The sequence below is a fragment of the Stegodyphus dumicola genome, chromosome 2, assembly GCF_044657685.1.
Source record: "Stegodyphus dumicola isolate Sdum_Otavi_A_Nest chromosome 2, ASM4465768v1".
In the NCBI taxonomy this organism is placed as follows: domain Eukaryota; kingdom Metazoa; phylum Arthropoda; class Arachnida; order Araneae; family Eresidae; genus Stegodyphus; species Stegodyphus dumicola.
In genome coordinates, this window is record NC_140769.1 from 31,789,919 (window position 1) to 31,806,135 (window position 16,217).

A 16,217-nucleotide genomic window follows, 5' to 3' on the forward strand; every position below is an offset into this window, starting at 1 on the left:
GTATTCTTTTCATTAAAAAGATAACATGTAACATGCAAAAATAACATTTTTTTCTGAATTTATTGTATGAAATGTTCCCTTGAAATCTATATTGTAATGAATTTTTATATTTTGATGACTGAATAAAATGTACCTGTATTAGATGATTTACTTGACCTTCAATTGATAATGGCAAACCCTGTTGTTTGTTCTTAGATTTCACAATTCCATTCAATCGCAGTTCAATATCTTTAACATGAGTTAAACCCTGCAGATTAAAAAAAAAAAAAAAAATTAAATTCCCAAATTAAATATGTTTTAATTGAAAAAATTTACATTAAAAAGAAAAATGATACATTACTATAAACTCTACAAACAAAATTACATGAAAATAAGTAATGCACACAAACACACACATAACATATATATAGTAATGGTATGTTCAGCAGCCACCAGAGAGCATCACCTGACAGAGAAACCTCATTGCCTGCACACCTGCAGACAGCCAAGGAGATGTCGAGGGACTTTGTTCAGATTGTGAGCGTGAGTAGTCGTTAAGTGACTGTTTAAATATAAAAAAGTGATGCAAACGTTTTGTGGTCTCCAGCTAGCACAAGAAGGCACTACTAAGGCACTTTTATATCCTAATTTAATCAGTATTTTTATACATAATTACAGTCAAAAGTCGTTAATCTGTACACCCATAATCCGGACCTCAAAGCTACAAACTTTCTGCACATGCGTCAACCCATTATGCGTCGACGCATGCGCGTAATACCTTTACGCCTCCGCATATGCGTTTATGCATGCACATAATACCTTTACGCATGCGCGTTTCATGTATAACGGATGGTATAAGCTAAGTTAAAATTATCTAATTATCTATTTCAGTTAATGTTGCAGATTGCGTTGTTCCTTAATCTTCGAATTGGATCCGGCTTACTATTTTTTGCAGACTGTTGGAGCAATTTATAAAAGTAAGTTGGAACTTTCGATTATGTCAAATAGAATTTCCGATGTTGGAGCAAAGGGAAAGCATGTTTCAATGTCCATCAAACAAAAAGTAGAATTGCTTCAAAAAATGGATAAAGGCTCCTTTGTTTCTCTAACTATTCCGAAATCTATTTATCAATTTCACGCTGCTCTGCAGGGGGGGGGGGGGGATGTTGCGGCGCACAATGAACTGGAAGTTGATTTGTCAGCACTATCTTTATCTTCAGGGCAGATGATTTTATTTTATTCGGCTTATAATGTAGTATTTCATCTCGATGTACTCCATCTTTGATATGATTTAAAATAAAATTCCTCGTCATTATAAATATCACGAATACAAATCAAATAGTTTTCTGGTTGCAATTTTCTAATTTTGGCTATGCATAATGTATGCTTTACCCATGCGTGCATTGAAAGAAATGTTTAATAAAGTAAACAAATAAATATTAAGCTTTTTTTTTTTTTTTTTTTTTTGTAAATTTTGATACCCTCTAGATCATAATTGCTCTTTATTTCATAAATTACAGTTTCATATTTTTAATTTTATAATTTCTGCATGCCATCTTACCAGATTTAAACTGATGATCTATAATCTGGAAAAATCGATAATCCGGAATCGCCGAAGTCCCAACGAGTCTGGATTAAAGACTTTTGACTGTATTAAATGTTTCTGTAGTGAAGTAAAAAAAAAGGAATCCTCATTATTTACTGAGTGACATCATCTTCCACTTTCCCCCACATAAAATCTAGGGGCTTGGTTAGGATACGGCCAAGAAACAAGCAAGGTAAAGTACTATTACTATTGTAATCAATCATGATTATGTTAAATAATATTAGAAAGCAAGATTTGAAAATAATTGCAGAAGAGTTAGTCCTAACAGTGCTGGCTAAAGTGAAAGTAATCAAAATCAAAACTATTATTGAGAATGATAGTATTTATAAAACTAATCCTGAATTCGTTCATGGAATTATTAAGGCTGTCGCAGAGGATCAAAAGAACAAAGTGACTGAGAAGCAGTCAAAATTAGAGCACAGAAAAATTGTGGAGCTTAGCTTGAGAAGGAAATTGAGGTCCAAAAACTGAAGCTACAATTGGCTGGTGAAAATGCTGTGTTTACAGACTCTGAACCAGTAACACGAAGTTTAGAAAATATCATCAAGAGCGTTAAAACACTAACTATACCTGTCCCTCAGAGACCAGAATCTCTGCATTTGTTTTTTCAGTCTCTTGAGAAAGCTTTTACTACCAAAAGCATACCAGTTGAGTTAAAATCAGAAGTGTTGATTAATTTATTAGGTGATAAATGTAATTATGCTTTAATGTATACTTCTGAACAAGAAATCGCAGATTATGATAAATTAAAAGCACTAATCTTGAAGGAATTTCAGACATCACTACGTGAATGTTTGAATAATTTTAAAAATGAGCAGAGACATTCATCTGAATCGCATGTTCAGTTCCCGTCTCGACTTAGTGCAGCTTTCGATTATTATTATTGTAGGTTAAAAGAAGTAAATGATTTTAAGAAATTATGTCATCTCATTGTATCTGATAAGTTATATGAAATGCTTGATTCTAAAACAAAGGAGCATATTAGTGTTTGGGATTTGTTTTAGAATCAAGTTGGTTCCCAACTAATCAATTAGGAAGAGAATGTGATTTATTTTATTCATCCAGGGGTAAGTCTTTAGCTGATGCCAGTAATATGCGAATCGAAACTCCAGAAAATAAAAAGCTTAATTTTTCCAAAAACAATCTTAGAAAAGCACAGAGCAATTTGAAGGATTCAGGGTGCAAACTCGTAAATCAAAATAATAGTAAATCAGAACGTATTTGCTATGTATGCAGGAGTAAAGATGAATTGTTTCATTTGCAAGAAATTGTTCCAAACATTTGGAAAAGGAGGAAAATGGAGTTTATGAGTTGATAACAGATTATATTTTGCCCCCCTCATGCCTGAAAAAGTTCACTGGCAGCTGCTGTGATCGGGTGATGATTACGCAATATGAAAATGATTCCATCTCTTCGAAAAGGAATTTTTTTGTCTTTTATTTCTGTAGCCATTGACGGAGACAACAAAATAGATTTAACGAACATTACAGATAAAGGATTACACAATACTGTTTCAACCCTTATTAAAGAGTATAAACCATTAGAAAAGCCATGCAGTACAGACTTAAAAATGAAAGTAATATTAAAAGATAAAATTCCAGTTTCTCAGCGTTTGAGGAGAATTCCTTTTGCTGACCAAACAATTGCTGATGACCAAACAGAGGATTGTTTAAGGGATGGGATTATAAAGTTTAGAATATGCTTCGCCAGTTGTTTTGTGTAGAAAAAAATGTGGCAAGACATGGATTTGTATTGACTTCCGGGAATTAAATAAAAAAATAGTTAAGGATTCTTTCCCCATGGCACAAGTAAAAGAGGTTTTACATCATTTGGATGATGCAAAGGTTTTTTTTCGACATTAGACTTAAAAAAGATTCCCCCCCCCCCATGTTCCGGTGGAGGAAAACTGCATTAAATATTTGCCATTCAGGACACATGCAGGTCTGTATGAATTCCTAAAAGCGCCTTTTGGTTTGTGCACATTAATAAGTGTGTTCCAAAGATTTATTTATAAGCTGTTTAGAGACATAATTTGAGACAACACTGTTGTTATTTATATGGGCAATTTTATTACTCCAGTGTGAGATGTGAAAGAAAGTTTAGAATAGTTAAAACGTGTTTTGAAAGTAGCCAAAGAATATGGTTTGGGGATCAATTTTAAGAATTGAAAAGAAAAATAGAATTTCTAGGGTATATTATTGAGGATGGTACAATTAGCCCCTCATCTGAAAAAACAAAGGCTGTTCAAAATTTCCCAAAGCCCAAAAAATCTTAAGCAGATTCAGAGCTTCTTGGGTTATATGGAGTATTTTAGGAAATTTATTGCCAACTATTTGAAAATAGCAAAACCACTAAGTGAACTTCTTCGTAATGGGTTAGAATTCAAATTTGGGCCTGAGCAAAAAGAGACATTTAACAAATTGACAGAACTTTTATTGACAAGTCCTGTTCTTCATATCTTTAAACAAGGAGCACCACTAAAATTGCATACAGACGCAAGCAGTCGTGGTTCTGGCACTGTTTTGCTACAAAAACCTCCAACAAGAGAAGCTAGTTATGAGCTTGAAGTTTTAGCTATATAGTGGAAGCTCTAAAGAAATTGAGAAATTATTTTTTGGGATTTAAGGTCAGAATAACTACTGATTGTGAAGCTTTTCAAAAGACTACACTCAAGAAAGATTTAATGCCTAAAGGGCCGAGATGGGAGTTACTTCTAGAAGAATTCGACTATGAAATTGTTCACAGATCTGGGCAGCAAATGAAGCACAAGGACATGTTGAGTAGAAACACTGTCATTATGGTTATCTGTTCTCAGGGAGAAGTTACAGCCAAAATTGAAGTACACACATCACAAAGAAGTGATGAGCGTCTGCAGTTGCTAAAATCTTTAGTCGAGCAAGGACTAAAGGAAGATTTCCTCCTGAAGAATGGTGTATTATATAAGTTTGACAGTGGTCGCGAGTTACTAGTGGTACCCGAAGCATTGAAGTTAGATATCATATGTTGCAGTGTCTAAAATGGAATCTTTGCAGTGTGTAAAATGGAAGATCTGCTGAAAATGGACTTTTATATTCCTAACCTTAGAAGACAAATTGAACAAGCTATCTCAAATTGTGTAGAGTGTATTTTGTGCGACAAAAAACGAGGTAAGAGTGAAGGTTTGCTGAATCCCATACCAACAGACAGCATCCCTTTGAGCACTTTTCATATTAATTTTATAGGACTATTACCTTCAACAAATAAAAACTACAACCATATCTTGACCATGGTTGATGCATTTACAAAATTTGTTTGGCTGTACCCAGTAATGTCTACATCAGCTCAAGAGGCATTGCAGAAGCTGAAACTACAACAATCAACTTTCGGTAATCCCTTGAGAATAATAAGTGACAAAGGTATTACTTTTACCCCTAAAGACTTTGAAGACTACTGTAGTCAAGAGAAGATCCAGGACATATTTACAACTACCGGTATTCCTAAATGAAATGGACGAGTGGAAAGAATTCATCTAACTCTGATTCCAGTCCTATCCAAATTATCCATAGAACATCCTATCAAGTGGTACAAATACATTGGAGATGTACCAAGGATTTCGAACAGCACTAAGAGCAGAAGCACAAAAAGCTCTCCTTTTGAGCTCTTCACTGGTGTTAAAATGAGAAATCAAGAGGACTTAAAGATTATTGAAATTCTCAAAGAAGAAACAAATATTATGATGAAAGACCGAGAAGAGATGAGAAAAGAAGCAAGGAAAAACATTCTAAAAATTCAGGAAGAGAACAGAAAATTGTATAACAACAAGAGATAAGAGGCACAGGTATACAACATGAATGATCTAGTGGCCATACAAAGAACACAGTAAGGAGGTGGTCTAAAGTTAAGGCCAAAGTTCTTCGGTCCATACCGAGTAACAGCGAGGAAAGGCAAAGACCAGTACCAGGTGGAAAAAGTATGACACTATGAAGGTCCTGGCTGTACAACCACAGCAGTTGCTCACATGAAGCCCTTGACTGTGCTGATTCTCTGCACTTGTATTTTTTTAAAAATTTATTTTCATTAATTTCATTTTCATAATTAAATTTTTTATGCTGTCTTGATATACCAGTGTCATTGATACGTGTTTTCGAGGCTGAAAACAAAGTCAGGATCACCGAGCTGTAGTAACGGTACGTTCTGCAGCCACCAGCAAGCATCACCTGACAGGGAAACTTCATCGCCTGCGCACCTGCAGACAGTCGAGGAGATGTCGACACCACACGAAGGTGATGACAATGGACTTTGTTAGGATCGCGAACGCGAGTAGGTGCTGAGTGTTTGTTTAAACACAAAAAAGTGATGCAAAGTGTTTTTGTGTCCAACTAGTGGGAGAAGGCGCAAAGGCACTGTCATATCCTAATTTAATCTGTTGTTTTGTACATAATTATTAAATGTTTCTGTAATGTGGGGGGGGGAAGGATTCCTCGTTATTTACTGAGTGACATCATCTTCAACTTTTTCCAATATATACATGTATATATATATATATATAGAGAGAGAGAACTAGTTACATTAGGTAATTTTTCATACTTAAAAAAAAAAAAGCACAATACTTGCACTAAAGCTGCTAAGTAAGAAAATAAGAAGTTATTTATTAGAACAGTTTTAGGATTATCTCGTAGAAAAGAAAGAAAATTATGAAACTTAGTAAAGAGTGAATTTTAATGCTAGTGCAGTTAAAAAAATTTATATGTCTAGTAAAAAAGTAAAAAAATGTTTAATTACAAGTAAGCTTATGAAAACGGTAAAAAACGAAAATGTTAATAAAAAATGAATCAGTTATTGTTATTAAATGGAAATTGACTTTTCAAGGGGAACAAATCAATTTCCAATAAACTAACAATAATTAATAGAATGTGTTTTGTCATCTTAATATGCAAGAACCAATTGTAAAATACCTAGCAGGATATTGAGCCAAAACTGATTCAAATTACAGTTAAGAACAAATTTTAAGAGGATATTCAAGTTACTATTTAGAAGCTGGCCAATTTGATTCAAAGTACAAGCCACGAACCAGGGCCGTTCCTCGACCATTGGCTGCCCACGTACTTTCCTAAGATTACCGCCCCAAATATTTTTTTAAAAAAAGATCAATGGGTAGTAAAACTTGTATTTCATACTCACTAAGTACTTGCATATGACAAACAGTATAAAAAGTACTAAGATATGACAAATACAATGACTTTAAAATATTTAGGCAAGACATCGCGAAAGTCCGGCCGCCCACGTACTTTTACGCACAGCACCCCCACTAAGAATGGTCTTGTCAAGAACAAAGCTTAACTAATTATTTAAGTAAAGATTTAAATATTCTTGCTTGAAAAAAACTCCAACACATTCGTTGCTTTTCATAGTAAAACAATGCAAAAACTACATCAACATAAAGGAACTAAATGAATGTAAAAAATAAGAATTCATATTAAACATTCTTATTATTCTAAAATAAGTTTATAAAAAAGTATGAGACTTTTAAAATCTACATAATTATAATATGTTAAAAAGGCCAGAAAAGAATCAAATTTAACTTGCACGTTTGCTAAGCTGAATTAGAGAACAAAAAGGCAGAGTCGTTCAATGTTCACTGAAATGGAAAGCGAGTAGGGTCGTAATATTTAGGAGAGGAAGAGATGGTGTCAGTAGATGTGTTGGATGCTATTTTAGAAAGGTGGGAAAATTAGTTTGGGTCTGGGCTACCATAAAGTTCAGGCAATATTTTATCTATTTTGTTTTATTATATTACAATTTCAAATTTAATTTAATATTTCTGTAAAATATTTATTTTTTATTATGTCCACCCATGTTTAATTACATATTATTAAGTGGTTGATTTTTATTAATTTTTCCAGCTTTTTTTTAAAATATATTTTATAATTTTTTTCCCCCACAAAAAAATTTCTAATGATAAGCTATTGCAATAAAATAATTTCCTTATGCACTTCCAGTTTTCATGTTTTGATTGCTAAAAATTAATGCTACCGGCTTTGATGATTAAAGAAGCAACTTTATGGTATCGAAATTATGTAAATGCTGCAGAAAGTTATAATTTTCCAAACTATTTAATTATCATACACTGGCCTTCAAAAGTTAAGGAACAGCACGTTTTTCAAAGCTCACCAATATAAAAATGTCAGTAACGTTTAAATTCACAGTTCATATGCATGATAGTAACAAAGTTTAAAAAAATATATGAAAAACAATAGCTACTACTTTTATTTTAAAGAAATGAATACTTATATAAAAGTTGGAGAAAAAACACAAAAATTGTAATTTTTGTTCACAAGTGTTGATCTTCAGTTGTTATTACCGTTTCATGGACAATATTCAGGAGAGTCTATCAATGTCTAGGAGAAATCATTTCCACTATTCGTTAAGGTTTTTTACCAAATTTCGTAGACCTGGATCTATTAGCTTTTGTGCAGCATGAACGAAAGACACACACACAAACAGACTCTTTCCTTTATTTATATGTAGAGATTCATTTTTATTTCACTTAATAGCTTCAGCTGGAAATATGATTATATACTGAACTTGCAGATTTTCAAAATGCAAGTCCTTAAAAGCATCCCCATGGCAAAAAATAGCCACAAGTTATCCTGTTTAAGGAATTTAAAATGATTACAAAATTACTTTTGCAGGTCTCAAAAGTCTTTAATGCTCAAATTCAGCTCTATATTATGCTGAAAAAATTAATGAGCCGCTGCTTATTATTTATACTGCAACCATCAACAGAAAAACATGTAAGTTATCTTGATCAATTTTAAGTTGATGGATATCATTTGTGCATGACAGATTTTTTTAAATATTTTATTTTTAACAACTCTATGAAAAATCAATCACAATGTAGTTAAGGTGAATGTATAATTTGAAGAGTAGAGGCGAAAGCTGTCAAAATATCTTTTTAATATTCGGAGCCTTTCAATTTTCCTTCAGACACACTGATAGTTTAAGCATTTAACAGAATCCCAATCAGGTCCAGTTATCCATTCTCAGAGAGTATTTGACTGTTACTTTACTTTTGTTGATCAAATATATCTTCTCAAACAAAGCTCAGTAACTCAGTTAATTATTGTGCTAACTGTTATCAGTTAACCACTTTTGGACTTACAGATTTTGGAGCTGGTAATACTAATTGCAATATCAGGTGAAGAGAGATATTATTATAGCAAAGTACTATATATTTTTTATAATATGTAAAGTTCTAAGAAAAGAAATCACAGTTTTTACCTGTTCATTCATAATTTCACCAGAATCAAGTTGTAGAGATTTGCTGCTTTTAGGTTTACTCCACTCCACTAAAGGATCATGCACGAAAGGTCTCAACACACTAAAAAATATACATATATATATGTACTATTGAAAGCAGGTATTATATACTTTTTCGATTCTCTACACGAAATGAAGGACAGATTCAAAAAATCCAACTTGAGATATTTGTATTAATGATATTAAAATAATGAATGTCATTATAGAGGGGGAAAAATAACATCTTTACAATGTTAATATTATTTTTAAGAGACCAATGGACATCATATAATTACTTGGATAAAACGGTTGTAATGTACATATTACTAATATATATATTAATAATATTATATGTTGTTTTTGTTATTCAGTACTTTTCCCATGAATTAAGTTTTGTTAAGGTTAATGCTGTTTCTTTAGTAAGTTCAATATTGAGAACAACTCCAGAAAGCTTTATGAAATGATGCAATATATATTCTAACACATGAAATGAATCTTTGTTAATTTTCACTATCTCCTCATATGTAAAAATTAGAATCACCTTTGCAATTTTACATACTTTTGAATAATAAAAATCACAAAACTAAAAGAGAAGGAAATAAAGGAAAGGCAAGTATATTCCTTATTGCTGAAGTACTTCCTTATTGCAAACTGTTGTCAAACAAACTAATGAACAACTAAGAGATTTTTTAAATATAAAGAAATGGGGGAATTCTTGGAAAAACATATTTTTGAATTCTACAGTTCAAAAATTTACTGAATAAGTTACTTTCTCCCAAAACTTGGCAAATGAACATGGGTTCTTTTTAAGCTTATCAGGTCTACTATTTTTTTCTTATTGCCTTTGCGAACATACTGGAGTCCTGAGTAAGAACAGGGAATTTACTTAAAACTATGTTCCTGCAAATGTAGAAGATATGACACAAATGGAGAGGGTTTAATTACCCTTTATTCTTCACACAGTTTATAGACGTTCCTGCACTTCGGGATACAAAGACCAGTACTTATGGTCTGAAACATAAAAATAAGAACTAAAGCTAATTAAATAATAGCTAAACTCAAATACTTTACAAAGACTAGTCAAGCAAAAATTGCCTAGTCTTTTAATATTTACATATGTAGAACGCAGAATGCAGGAAAACTACAATATGTCTTCATTATTAAGAGGACTGAATTCTGGCCTTAAAGGCGGACAGCACTGACTGAAAAACGTGCGCGAGGTAAGGCAGCAAGAAGTCTCTCTCTAAGTTCTTCTTGGCTAAAAGCCACAAATTAACTAATTAACAGTTTGCAAGCTCAATTTACATAACTAAAACTAGCCTCATTTATTCTGGCTGGAAGTGGAAAATAAGAGAGGACATTAAAGTTTTAAAATAAAATGTTAGTAAAACATAAAATCCTTACAAGCTCAGGCACTGATTTTATATTTGCTCCACTACAAGATGCATATATGGTACTTACCTTAAAATAAGATCCTCCTTTTTCTGATATATATTTGTTCTAAAATTTGGCAGGATCTTATTAACATATATTTTGACAAACAGAACTGAGAATGAGTGGATAGAGTTTAATTATGCTATATAAAATAATTACACTGTTTAAACACTAAACCATACAAGTAATTTGCTGTAAATATAAATGGCATAAATACTACTAATTATAATAGCCCCATCTAGCAGAATCATTTCAATTTAAACTTCATTTACTTAATGGGTCACTAATATGCATGAGAATAAATAGATAACAATGCATCTCTAATTTTTCTTTCTATACCATACTAAGATATTATATTGCATTTCATTCTAACCACAATCACTGCTAATCTCATCAAATATTTGCTTATGATTTTAAACCATAAAATTTATCATAAAATATAAGGATGGTCTTGTTTTCCAAGTAAATACACTATGCATATAAACTGCTTTACACCTTATGAAAATAAACATCACCTCATAAATGCATCTGTTCTGCTTCTCATAACTCGCATAGTTACTTCGCATGCTTTCCTATAAACACCTTCATATCCTGTTGGTCCCTATAAGAAAGAACATTTGATTTCAAAATTTTATATATCAGGTTACAGGAACATTTACAGTATTTAATCCACTTTCGTTATTAACTGCTGAAGTGATAAATTTTAAAACTGTGCAAAATAATAATAATAATAAATAAAAAAATACAATCTTAAACTAGCATTTATTTCACAGAAATGCTCAGTGCATTTCAAAAGAATCTAATGCAACTTTCTTCTTCAATGAGCAAAATTATTCTGCACAGTTCTATCAAATTTCATCATTTAGATAAATAAACAATGAAAACAAAATACAATATGGTCAAACAGATGCCAATTTAATGCTTAAGAGAATTTTGTTTTAAGCATCAAATAGTACCCCCCTTAAACTTCTCACAACCAAAGGTAAAAAAACAGCAGTGAAGGCAGAGATTCCAACCTGCCACGAAACTCATCACTAATTGATACACACACTACACTTACAATTTTGAAAATATACAGGCAAGGCATATATTTTAAAATTAACCAATTGCTTATTTTTAATAAACCATTAAATTTATTTAATTGCATTTGAATGTACATAAAAATATCAAATGCTATAATAATTTCTGTTTTCCATTTCCAGTTACTAGGCAAAATTAAGATATGCAAATCATAATTACATAATTTCAAAATTATATGCTCTTAATGATAAAATTATAAAAGTTCAATAATTTTCAGTAAAATTTTACTAAACAAAACATTCAGTAACTGCAATACAATGTACCTGAAAGAAAGCAGGTGTTAGTACATTAACTGTGAGTCTATGAATCTTGCTGGAATCTATAGTCCAAAAGAAAACTGTTTCAACAAATAATATTTTTATTTATTTATACTGTTTTTTTACTTAACTAGTAATTTTTTCTCCAAAGGAATACTTAAAATCAAGCCTAGTTCAAATTTTTCAGCTGTAAGGCCACATATGGGGTTTAAAAAAAAAAAGGTAGGGGTGGAAATAAAGTAGTATTTTTAGATATAAATGGTTATTATCAGAGTAACTGAATTCAAGCATAAAATTTTTAACAATCAACAGTTTATTCTATTACACGATAGAGCTATAATCTCAACCTGTAACTCACTTCATGCATTATCAATTTGTCTCATAAAAAGATTGCAAATTATCACTAAACTTGTTTCAATTTTTCTTTTAATTGCAAAACTTTGCTTATGAAGATTATCTACAATCTACGAAATTCTATCTTGAATTTACAATATCTTGAACAAAACTTGAAATTACAATAAGTCCACAAACAGACAGATTCAAAATTTACTTACAGGCATCAAAAGTCAGAAAAATCTGCTACTGAAAAAATATGAATTGAAAAGAAACTGCTCACAGAATGCATAAAAATGGGTAGTCTGCAGGTGCCAGTTTGCTCAAGCCTACTCTAGATGCTCTTCACTGTTCCTAATAGCACTGAAAGGCAGTTGAACTCTAACCAGATTTCTAATGTTTTCAATATATCCTGCCCTTTTTTCAGTGCCTTATTACCCACATCCTTGAAGAATTTCCAGATTCATAGATAACAGTAAATGCAACATCTATGGAGTATGACACGTGAGTTTCTTGAAAGGGCACAAACTATATTCAGACAGTATTCTTGTTGATGACCGATGACTTGTTTTGAAGCTGGACAAACAATCAATTATTCAGATATCTCAAAACTTTCAGGGATGGCTCAGAATTCCTTGTTGTTTACAAACAATATCAAAATGTGATGGCTCCATAAGCAATATAGTTTAAATTCTGTATTCATCCAAAATATTAATTTATACTCAAGATTGTAGTCACAAAACAGAAATGGAAATGTCAGATGAGAAAAATTAAATACCATTTGAAAATTTTTGTCAAAATAGATTCAAAATTGTTTCTTAAAAAGCCTAAGGACTCTTAATGATATATGAACTCTGAAAAGGAAAAAGAAATAAAATTGTCCACAAATAGGAAAAATAGCTATAATAAGCTGCAAAAACTCCAGTCTACAAAAGAATATTATTAATTCAATAATTTTGGCAGATGAAAAATGAAAATTATGCTTCTGACTCAAAATATGGCTTGCTGATATATAAGGTGTTCAATAAGATCGCTGGATGCTTTGTTTCTATAAATGATGGTCCTTTTTATTATTTCCCCTCCCCTCCTTTACCAAACTCAAAAAGCAAATATATATTTATTTTGATTTAGATTATTTTTTATATGTTTTTATAAATTAAACAACAAAAAGGTATACAAGATGATAAGTACCAAAACTTAAACAACAGTAGTTTTTTTATTCATAAAGTAAAATTAAATAAAGGGTGATTATATTTTTCTCTGACTGCTTATTTCCAATTATTCACTGTCTCGAGGTAGAAAATCATAAAGATAGTTTAAGCTCAAGATTAGGAAGAACTGGAAGGAAGTACAATAAATGCTCCATTAACCAGAAAGCTTTTTCTTGATGCCAGGATTCAATACATCTGTAAATATTTCACTGGATGCTATTCCCTTTAGGGCAGGTCCTAAACTTTGATAGTTTTTTCAAAATGCAAGGGGCAAAAATGGATAAATAGGTGTAAACTTACACTATTCTTCACAAAAACTAATTGAGTTAATATAAAATTAAGGAAAAGATCTCATGATTGCATTGTGATGTCACGCTTATCCATTACTGCACTAAATCACATTCTCTGGTGACCGTTTTCGTTTGTTTTGAGTCGCAATCCTATACATGCTTTACAATGGCTTTGTTTCTGATTTGTTAAATTTTTCTTTTGAAAAAAGGAGGGATTTCTAAAATTTCAAAACATTTTGGTTATTAGAATGGTGCATAATCAAGTTTTTTTCAGTATTAAATTTTTATATATTATACAGTAAAATTTCCAATTAGTAAAATTTTTACTACATTTAATTAGTTAAAACAAAATGAGTTCTATAAATTTATGATTAATATTCCTACAGATATTCAAGAATGATATACTGACACCGTTTTTCATGTTTATTACAGTTTTCTGGCTTTTGACAGTGAATTTGGAGAACAAATATAAAATAAAAATTGCTAGATATAACAATTAATATTTTCATCCTAGCATGAAAATATTAATTATTTCAAACACCATTTGTCATTAAATTTGTACTTGAACTAGTTATTTTTGCTAAAACTTTTACTAAGTTTATACTGAGAAATTTTCTATGCAAAAATATCAGATTTTGGCTTTAACTAATGATTAGGACAATAAAGACTTCCTAGAAGAATAGCTCGCATTTTACAATAAGTATTAGAAACTCAATATAGCAGAGAGTGGTTACTTGCATGCATGAGAATAAATAATACACAACATACCTGTTGGGAGTTTGGAACACAAGTGAAGTTTTATTGAAGTGCACAGTTATAGAAGAATATAAAAACAGTGGCGCCATCTATGGGCCAAGAACATATTTAAAGCTAACCTTTTTTACACTCCCACTTTAGGTTTAAATATCATCCTAATTAAATACAATGAGAAATTACATCAGCACACATACATATAATAAAACATTAAATTACATTGGTCTTCATTTTTGCAGACATTTCATGTTTTGCACTGTTTACAATTTTTGTCAAAAAGTCTGCAATCATATCATTAGTAGTCTTATATTGTATGTCAATGTGCTGAAGTTTCACAGCTTCTCGCACGAAATGATGTTGTATATCAATATGCTTTGATCTACCATGATACACACTATTTTTGCTGAGATTAATAGCACTGTTGTTATCGCAGTATAATAATACTGGCTTTGCAGTAATAATCCCAAGTTCTTTAACAATTTTGTTGAGCCATATGGCTTCTTTAGTAGCTGCAGAAAGAGCCATATATTCAGCTTCTGTTGTACTAGTTGCAATGGTTGGTTGACGCTTACTACACCATGACACTGCACCACCTCCGATGAGGAAAACATATCCAGTGGTTGATCGTCGATCCCCAGCATCACCTCCATAGTTTGAGTCACTGTAACCAAGGACATCAGCACTATGGTCCTTTGAAAAAGACAATGTAGCATCTGTAGTGGCTCGAAGATACCGCATGATGTGCTTGACAGCATTCCAGTGAACCCTTGCCGGATTATTGGAGAACTGGCTAAGGAAATTCACAGCATAAGTTATATCTGGCCATGTTGCTTGAGCTGCATAAAGAAGACTCCCAATGGCAGCCTGGTAAGGAACAGGTAGCTTTTGTTCCTTACTAGTTGGTATCTGCAGTTTAGATAACACTTGATTTTGGTCTAATGGTGTTTTTACACCATGAGATTCATGCATATTATATTTGCAAAGCATACTCTCTACATACTGAGTTTGACTAAGGCTAAGGGACCCTTTAGTTCTATCTCGTTCAATTTTAATTCCTAAGCAATAATTTGCTGGTCCCAAGTCTTTCATTTCAAATTTTTCTTTAAGTTGTTGTTTTACCCAATTTTTAAGTTCTATGTTATTACTAAAAATGAGTAAGTCATCAACATAAATAGTAACAATAACAAGATCTTTATTTTCATTTATTTTAATATAGACACAACTATCAAAAGAACTTTGCCTCAGTCCCATTTCTATTAAACCCTTTTCTAACAGTTGGTACCATAGTCTACCACTCTGCTTTAAACCATCTAATGCTTTGTTTAATTTTAGGACCTTTCCCTTTAAGTTTTGCTTGTAAAATTCACTGAAACCGTCTGGAATTTTCATATAAATGTCTTCATTTAGAGTTCCCTGTACAAAAGCCATTACAGCATCCATTTGGTCAATTTCCCAATCATATATAGCTGCATAAGCTAATAAAACTCTTATGTTACGTATCGGACAACTGGTGCAAATGTTTCAGTATAATCTATTCCCTCAATATGAGAATAGCCCTTAGCAACTAAACGTGTTTTATATCTTTCAATCTTGCCTACTGAATTACATTTAATTTTGAAAACCCATTTACAATCTACAATGTTCTTATCATAAGGTTTATCTGTTATTTCCCATGTTTTGTTTTTAATATGGCCTAATATAGTCTCCCATATAGAATCCTTCCAATGGTTTGCATCATTGCCCCTTAATGCTTCATCAATGGTTTTCGGTTCAGAATACACACCATTTGTTGCTGCTGCCATAGCTTTAACAAAGCACATTCGATCTAAATTTGGCATTGGCATTTCTGGCATCCCGTGTGTGTCATAGTCCGTATAACTATTTGGGAATCTAAGTTTTCTGTTTCTAGTCAATGAAGGTAGCTCATCAACTACACTACTGTTATCATGGCTATCATTTTGAGCAGTATTATGTTCATCGTGATTAGATTTAACAC

The 16,217-nt window shown here is 31.8% G+C and overlaps 1 protein-coding gene across 1 annotated transcript in view; it reads right to left on the reverse strand.

Annotated features, from left to right (window-relative positions):
• LOC118192119 (serine/threonine-protein kinase ATR-like) overlaps nt 1–16,217 on the reverse strand; it is a 391,326-nt gene that overhangs the window by 27,271 nt on the left and 347,838 nt on the right. Inside the window, exons 61-63 of the mRNA XM_085810548.1 lie at nt 10,813–10,898; nt 8,846–8,945; nt 134–247 (exon numbers count right to left, since the gene is read on the reverse strand). Of these exons, the coding sequence (XP_085666674.1) occupies nt 134–247; nt 8,846–8,945; nt 10,813–10,898 (300 nt within the window). The remainder of the gene's footprint in view (nt 1–133; nt 248–8,845; nt 8,946–10,812; nt 10,899–16,217) is intronic.